Source organism: Crocuta crocuta, unplaced genomic scaffold, assembly GCF_008692635.1.
Source record: "Crocuta crocuta isolate KB4526 unplaced genomic scaffold, BGI_CrCroc_1.0 scaffold24, whole genome shotgun sequence".
NCBI lineage: Eukaryota > Metazoa > Chordata > Mammalia > Carnivora > Hyaenidae > Crocuta > Crocuta crocuta.
The window spans coordinates 2,941,113-2,949,576 of NW_027530974.1; the positions used below are offsets into that span (position 1 = coordinate 2,941,113).

At 39.3% G+C, this 8,464-nt stretch overlaps 1 protein-coding gene across 4 annotated transcripts in view; it reads left to right on the plus strand.

Moving 5' to 3' along the window:
* Nucleotides 1–8,464, plus strand: part of LOC144236413 (testis expressed protein 56-like) — a 30,769-nt gene that overhangs the window by 5,424 nt on the left and 16,881 nt on the right. For all 4 annotated transcript variants that reach the window (XR_013336532.1, XR_013336531.1, XM_077770039.1 and 1 more), the window contains exons 2-3: nucleotides 1,242–1,440; nucleotides 8,167–8,389. Coding sequence is in view for 2 of the 4 variants with exons in the window: in XM_077770039.1 (XP_077626165.1) it covers nucleotides 1,242–1,440; nucleotides 8,167–8,389 (422 nt within the window). In the remaining 2 variants the exon portion in view is untranslated. The remainder of the gene's footprint in view (nucleotides 1–1,241; nucleotides 1,441–8,166; nucleotides 8,390–8,464) is intronic.

Here is an 8,464-nt window from a genome sequence, read left to right on the forward strand (position 1 = left end):
TAGGAGCAGTATGTGGATGCTGTCTGAGCCAGGCCTGAGGCCACTGGGCAGGAGCCCCAGATTCCAGCCGTTTTTTACTCACTTGGAATGATTTGCAGGCCTCTAAAGATCAATCTGTTAATCATTACCTCATTTAGTCAGATTGCCAAGCAGTGGCCCCTTGGGCCGATTCTTGGTTCTTTGGGGTCTGTGCCAACTACCCTGTCTGGGACGGACCATCAGTAGTTCAGTCTGAGAAACAACGGAGGCTAGCTGAGTTCTGAACTAATTTCTATGTAGGGCCGCCCTGGATCACTGGGGATCAGCTTCTCTTCCTGCATTAGGATGATCACGGGACTCTTATTTTCTAATATCCCCCAGCTGTGCTGCAAAGCCATTCACAGTGTAATGGGAAAACTGGCTTTTGGTTCTCAAAGTGCTAACAGTTGGCAAAGAGAGAAGCTTACACTACAGTGTAAGTCACCTCTGTCACCAAATCCACCATGTAGTTCTACTGACTTCCTTTCCTTCCCTCCCTCCCTCCCTCCTTCCCTCTCTTCCGTTCTTTTGGTAGCAGGGCTGTTTTGATTAAGGAAGCAGTATACTGTATTACATTCTGGCACAAACTCTTTGTCCCACCGCAGATGAGTGATTTGGTCAGGGGCCAAACAAGGTCAATGTGAAGCAGTGGATGTGATGTAAATGCAGAGTATGGTTAATCTCTCTGAAGATCAAAATGATGGTGCAGTAAATTGCCATTAATTTTAGAATCATGCACAAATTACTTAAACAAATTTCAATATTTGTGGTGGGTATTAACACACTGGAGTTCATCCATTCATTCATTTATTAGCTGTGCATCTATTAGATGCCTAGGACTAGGCTAAGGTCTGAATGTCACTCAGTAATATTTTTGCAGTGAAGGAATGGCAGAGTTCAAGAGCAATTAGGGGTGCCTGGGTGGCTCAGTGGGTCAAGCGTCTGACTTCCGCTCAGGTCATGATCTTATGGTTTGTGTCGGGCTCTGTTCTGACAGCTCAGAGCCTGGAGCCTGCTTCAGATTCTGTCTTCCTCTCTCTCTGCCCCTCCCCCAGTCATGCTGTGTTCCTCTCTGTCTCAATAAGAAATAAACATAAATTTTTAAAAAAAATAGCAATTATTAAGTGGTATAAATATTCATTCTCAAGCTAATGCCATGTTACTCTTGCTATGCAAAGATGGAAAGGAACACTGAATTGTATGAATGTTTATTTTGTTACTAGCTCAGAATTCTGAATTCTCTGGCTTAGAAAGGATCTTAGCAAGACATCAGTTTCCAAAAGAGATTAATCGGACCCCCAATCCAAGTAGCATGCCCCTGTGGAGAAGAAAATCCATCAACAATGCAAATCGTGGGTGGAGTAAATGTCAATTGTGGAATAAAAGCCCTGAGGAGCCTCTGATGTCAACCATAGTTGTCAGGTAGGTATCTACTTTTTGTGTGATGCAGGCATATTTAGAGATAATATAGGGTGAACACAAACTCTTGCCTTAGCCAAAAAATGTCTTAATGTGGTCTTTGAGATATATGGTTAGCATGAAAACATTGCTATGTATAATAGCACATTAGCCCCATTTTCACACACCTTCATTGAGAGAAAACTCACGAAGACAGGAGGCATGTGGGTCTCCCACGGGCCATTGCATTTCACATTAGTGAGCATAGATCTAGCAGGGCTGGGCTGGGATTCTTGGAGAGGGACCCAACTGTGGAGCTATGGGGCTTTTATGCTGCATGTGTCAGGAAGCACCAGTCCACCCCTAGCATGACCAGGGCCTAAGATACAATATTATAAATGGTGGAACCTTAGCTTTATCTGTAGTCTGCTAGATTTTACACTGATGGAAATGGGAGCCATTTCAGGGTCTTAAAAATAAGGGCGATAAGGATCTCATATCCCTGGCCTCCGAGGCCAGGGAGGAAGCAGGAGAGGGGTGGTGGGTGTCAGACTGTGTGGGAACAGTGGGGATGTGGAATTGGTTGGGATTCTGGCACTTAAAGTTGCTTTGGTTTCCTTGGAAAATTATGTTAGTACACTTCCTTCCCTAATAATGCCAGACAGATGATGTTTCCAGATTTGTTTCTTCAGTATTGCTGCATGTATTGCTATACAATACCTAATAAGTGATTTCTACATTTAGCAGCTAGTAAGTATTCAAAAGTGTTGTTGCCAGCCTGACAGAAGAATATATAATTTGCTATAAAGACGGAGTTCTCTCTGCTTTGAAGGTAACACACAGGGAGAGGTTTCCAGCTCATAAATTTTGCCTGTACTGGAAACTCCCACTGAAATCATTGTCCTATGGAAAAAATTTTCTCATCTACCTCCCCACCCCCCCTCCCCAGTGTCCTCAGTGGCATAACTTGACAATTAGATTTAAAAATCCATTATCAATGAAGGCAAAAAAATGTTATAAAAGAATTAGAATGATGGTATTTCCTCCTTGGACAATACAAGGCACTAAACTTGTGTTCAGAATAAGGATAGAAGTTTTTTTAAGTGATGATTCCTGATTACTCAAGATTATTTGACCATACTTTGCAGCCTTGTAAAGAAAGAAAACAATAGTTTATACACCTCAATTTCAGGCCACAATGTCTTGACATGAACTAATATATTTTACTTTACATCCTAGTTTGTTTGGTTTCTGAAAATACAGATTGTTAGAACATAAGAAATGACATATTTATTCACATTTTCTTCTAAAAGCATTTATTTGTTTTCCTTAAAAGGTAGGACTGGTAAAAGCAGGCATCTTTTCATTGTTCTTAATGTAAGGGGAAAATAATTTCAGCATTTTGTTGGCTATTGGCTTTTGCAGGTTACTTTTATCGGTTTGAAGAAGTACACTACTGTTGTTGGTTTGCTTAGTTTCTATCTTAATGGATATTGAATTTTGTCAAATGCTTACACTGTATCTATCAAGTTGATCATATTTCTTTTCTATTAGTATGGTGAATTGCATTGCTTTTTGAAAATATTTTTATCATGGTGGAATGTACATAAAACTTCCTATTTTTCCCAATTTTTAAAGTGTACAGTTCAGGGGTTTTAAGTACTTTTACACCGCAGTGCAACCATCACACCACCCGTATTTCCAGAACCTTCTCATCTTCCTAGACTGAAACTCTGGACCCATTAAACACTAATTCTCTATCCCTGGTCCTTCTAGTTCCTGGCAAGCACTATTTTACTTTTTGCCTCTATGGCTTTGCCTAATCTAGATACCTCCAATCAGCAAAGCCATACAATATTTGACCTGTGTATAGCTTATTTCACTGAGCAGAAGTCCTCAAGATTCATCCACATTGTAATGTGTGTCAGAAGTTCCTTGCTTCTAAAAGGCCAAATAATATTCCATTGTAGGTATATGCTATATTTTGTTTTATCCAAACAAAACCCCCACCATTTGTGGAAAAGATCTTTTCCCTATTGAATGGTCTTGGCACCTTTGTCAAAAATCATTTGTTCATTAAAAATAAAATCGTGATCATATATGCAAAAGTTTATTCTGAGTTTTCTATGTTATTCCATTGGTTTATAATGGAATCATATGATTATATATTGGAGTTCTAATATTTGGTGTGTAAATGTTTATAACTGTTATATCTTCTTGCCTTATTGACCTTTTTACCATTATGTCTTTATCTCTTGTAAGAGTTTTCCAGTGTCTCTTTTTTCATTAGCATAGCCATCCCTGTTCTCTTTTGCTTACTATTTGCATGGAATATTTTTTTTCATCCTTTCATTTCTAACCCAAGCATGTCCCTAGATCTAAAGTGAGACTCTTGTAGGCAGTATATACTTGAATCCTGACTGGCTTTATTATGCATTCTATCAGTCCATGTTTTTTGGAGCATTTAACCCATTTATATTTGAAGTAATTACTAATAGGGAAGTACTTACTTTTGCCATATATACCTCATTTTCTCCATGACTGCTTTCTTTTGTGTTTAGTTGATTTCTTGTACCAACACATTTTGATTCTCTTTTCATTTCTTTTTGTGTATCTTCTATGGACATTTTCTTTGTGGTTTACATATAACATTCTAAAGTTGTGACAATCTATCTTAAATTGTTACCAACTCAACTTCAATTGTCTAAGAAAACTCCTTTAGAACTCTGCCCGTTATTGATGTCACAAACTAAATCTTTACATATTGCACACCCATTAACATAGATTTATAATTCCATTGTATGCATTTGTCTTTTTAATCCTATAGAAAATATGGGTGCCTGGGTGGCTCAGTCAGTTAAGCATCTGATTCTTGATTTCGACTCAGATCATGATCCCAGGATTGTGGGATCTAGCCCCATGTCAGGCTCTGCACTGAGTGTGGAGCCTGCTTGAGACTCTCTCTCTCTCTCTCTCTCTCTTTCTCTCCCTCCTTCCCTCTGCCCCTCTCCCCTACTCACACACTCTCTCTCTTAAATAAACAAATCCTATTAAAAATAAAAAGTGGAGTTTCAAACCCAAATTACCATAATTCAATTTTTATATTTGTGCATGTATTTACCTTTACTGGAGAATTTTATATTTTTATGTGGCTTTGAATTACTATCTAGCTCCCTTTCAACTTGGATGCTGTTAAGTATTTCTTGTAGGGCAGATCTAGTGGTAATGAACAACCCCAGGTTTTGCATTGGAAGGTCTTCAATTTCTCCCTCATCTTTGAAGGGCAGTTTTGTCAAAGTAGAGTTATTAGTTGATTTTTTTTTTCTTTCAGTGCTCTAAATATATCCCACTGCCTTCGGGACTGCAAGGTTTCTGCTGAGAAATCTGATTATCTTATCAGTGATCACTTTCTATGATGAGCTGCTTTCCTCTTGACGATTTTACTAATCTTTGTCTTTGCCGGGTGTGATTACAATGTGGCTCATTGTAGGTCTCTTTCTGTTTATCCTGCTTCTAGTTCATTCATTGAGCTTCTTGGATTTGTATATCCACATCTTTCCTCAAATTTAGTCATTCTTTTTTTCAAATAATCCCTCTGTCCCTTTCTCTCCTCCTCTTCCACCTGGGACTCCCATCATGTGTATAGAAGTTGGCTAGATGGAGTCTGTCCCCTAAGCCTTTCAGGCTCTATTCACTTAACATTCGTACTTGTTTTTGCCCCTCAAACTCGATCCTTTCAAATGAACTCTCTTTAAGTTTGCTGATTTTTTTTTGTCTACTTGTTCAAGTCTGCTGTTGAGCTGCTCTAGTGAATTTTTCCAGTTATTGTAATTTTCAGCCCCAGAATTTGTTTTAAAAAAAAAGTCCACCTCTTTGTCAATACACTCTTATTAGTTTCTTCACATGCTGTTTTCCTGATGTCCTTTTGCTCTCTATCCATGTTAGCCATTAGCTCTTTTGAGGTATTTGACATTTGTTTTAAAATCCTTGTCTAGTAATCAGGTGCCTTTTTAAAAAAAATCATTTCTGGAATTTTTGCTCCTTTTGGCCATGTTTTTCTGTTTCTTTGCATGCCTTATGACCTTTTGTTGAAAAGTGGGCATTTGCAAAAACAGGCCCCTCTTACACTGATGGGTAAGACCATTCTTATTAATGGGCTCATGAGTCTTCAGATCAGCTCAGGCCTTCTCAGGTCTTTTCTGGGCATGCTTCTTGTCTAGGCTTGTATGTTTTACTTTACAATTTTCCCTCAGCTTTTAAATGTCTTAATTTCCTGAAGAATCTCCAGCTTGTTCTTAGGGACTTAAGTGTTCTATTGTATTCCACTGTTTTGTAATCTTTCTCATCCATGGGTCTGTAGTCAGCTTGTACTTTCTGTGTGTTCCATGGCCCACATCTAATGTGGTTTCTTGTTTCACACCCAAACTATGGTAGTATTTCCCTTCTCAACTTTGACTCTGGCAAGACAGCAAACAGTCCCTCAGGCAGACCACAGATAGGTCAGAATGTTGCAAAGAAGTTCCACTCTGCTCCTTCCATCCCAAGGGAGGGAGCCAGGAATCAGGTTAATTCCTTCCAACCACACCTTGCAGGGGAGTGGGTGAGGCAAAGGCAAGTAAAAATGCCACACAATTTCTTATGAGTTTCATGTGAATTTTCTTTGTTGGACATTCATTTGTTTGCTGTAGGTATTCAGTTTCTGTAGTTGTTTATTTGATGTTTCTATGAAGAAATGAGGGCCCAAATCTTCCTAGTTCACCATCTTGCTGATGCCACTATTTATTCATCTTTTCCCAGTATTTTCTTTTGTTTTTCACATTGTTTAATTTCTGTAGATCTACCTTCCAAGTTTATTGACTCCTTTATCACTGAGTCTGTTAGCAAGGCTCTTCAGATCATTTTTCGTAAATTTCAGATTTTCAGTTCTAAAGTTTATGTTTGCTTCTCCTTTTGTAGGTTGTGTTTCTGTGCTGAGAAGCCACATTGTTTTAATTATTCAAGTGTGCTTTACTTTATGGAACATCATAAAAACTGGTTTAAAGCCTTCATAGGACAATGCCATCTAGGTCATCTCAGGATTGACATGTGGTTTTCCTTCACCTGAGTGTTCACATTTGCATGGTCTTCTGCATGTCATTTGGTGTTGTACCATGGACAGTAAATATTATGTTGCTTGGATCCTGGGTCCTATTGACATTATCTGGAGAATGTTGTTTTTGTGGGTCCTGTTAAAATCGTTTGGAGAATGTTGTGATTTTTGTTTTAGCAAGTAATCAACCTGCTTAGAGACTACACCACTCTGTCCTGATTTTGTATGGGTAATGATGAAAAATCCCAGTGCAGTTTCCAAAGCCTTTACTGTGTTGGCTTTAGTCTGTCCACTCATGAACCTGAGACTTGTGTGTGTTCATACACAGAGTTAGGGGAACATCTCTCTCTCTCTCTCTCTCTCTGTTTGGAGATTGTCCTCACGCTTACCCTCTTCCCCCCAGGGAATCCTTTCCCTGATTAGAAAGGGGTTTTCCTTTACTTCAGACTTTATTTGGCCAGCTGTACCTTGGCCACCACTGCACAGTTTAACAGGGTCTGCCTTTGCATGGAAGTCACATGCTCAGGTGGGCCCAGCAAACTGATTCCTCGTTTCCCACCATCTGAGAAACTCATCCTTGTGCAGTTGCTTCTTTATATTTCGATGCCCCAACACAATCCATCTGCTTTCAATTTCAGCATCTGCAAGTAATTGTTTTGCATATTTTGTCCAGAGATTTTAGTTGAAATTAGTGGGAGGGTAGGCAGTAGTTGGCTCATAGTAACACAGTATACCTGGAACTCCCTGCAACACTTCATGAGTTTGCCTCTGGAAGAGCTACTTAAATCCCTGTGCCTCTACATCCCCGCTTGTTAAATGTTTGCAGCAACAGTACCCACCTCATTTTTAACTTGTGGCATTGCCTTTTGAGGGTAAAATGTGATGATGGGCCATCGAATACTTTCAACAAACAGTAGGTGCTCAGTAAACAATGGCTATTACTATTCATATATTTTCTTTTTTTTTTTTTTAAATATTTTTATTTATTTCTAGGAGAGAGAGAGACAGCATGAGCAGGGGAGGGTCAGAGAGAGAGGGAGATACAGACTCAGAAACAGGCTCCAGGCTCTGAGCTGGCAGTCAGCACAGAGCCCGACGCGGGGCTCGAACCCACGAACCGTGAGATCATGACCTAAGCGAAAGTCGGACGCTTAACCGACTAAGCCACCCAGGCGCCCCACTATTCATATATTTTCAATAAGACTGAACATTTTGGATTATGATTATTGGAATAAAAAAAATGAAGTCCTCAAAAGTTACAGGTTCAGTGGGTTGGCTACCTGGATGTTGTTACTTGAAGGAAAGATTGAAAAGGAAAGGGGGTATTTAGAAAAGCAAAATATTCCATGTTGGTTTTGTAGCTGGTGGAATGATACCCTCATCCTTGTCAACTAATAGATATGGCGCTAATCAAAGCAGAGTTGCAAGGGCAGTTAAGGTAGCTTGCAGATATGCCTTTCATAACATACCACATTAAATAAGAATGTATGTAACTATGTAATAATTAAGTATATAATTACTGATCCAGAACACTGCTTTTATTTCCAGTAAAATATCCCAATTCTCCCTTCATGCCTTTCTAATTAAATTATGGGGAAAATGGAAATAAGATTCTTGTTTATCTTCTAATAGTACTACTGCCCCATTTGCTCCCTTGCTAGATGGTTGAAAAAGAACATGCAACCTACCGAAGACCTCCAGTCGGTAATCCAGAGGTTGTCAGTGTTTGGGCCAATTAAGTCAGTTACCTTCTTTGGACGGCAAAGTGCTACTGTGGTGTTCCAAGACATGACTTCAGCTTGTAATGCTGTGAATGCTTTTCAAAGTAGGACCCCAGGCACAATGTTTCAGTGTTCCTGGCAACAGCGCTTCATGTCAAAAGATGTAAGACTCATTATGACCAAAAACCTATGTAGATTCATGCTTGTTTTACGTATAATTTGTTTTTCATCAGGGCTC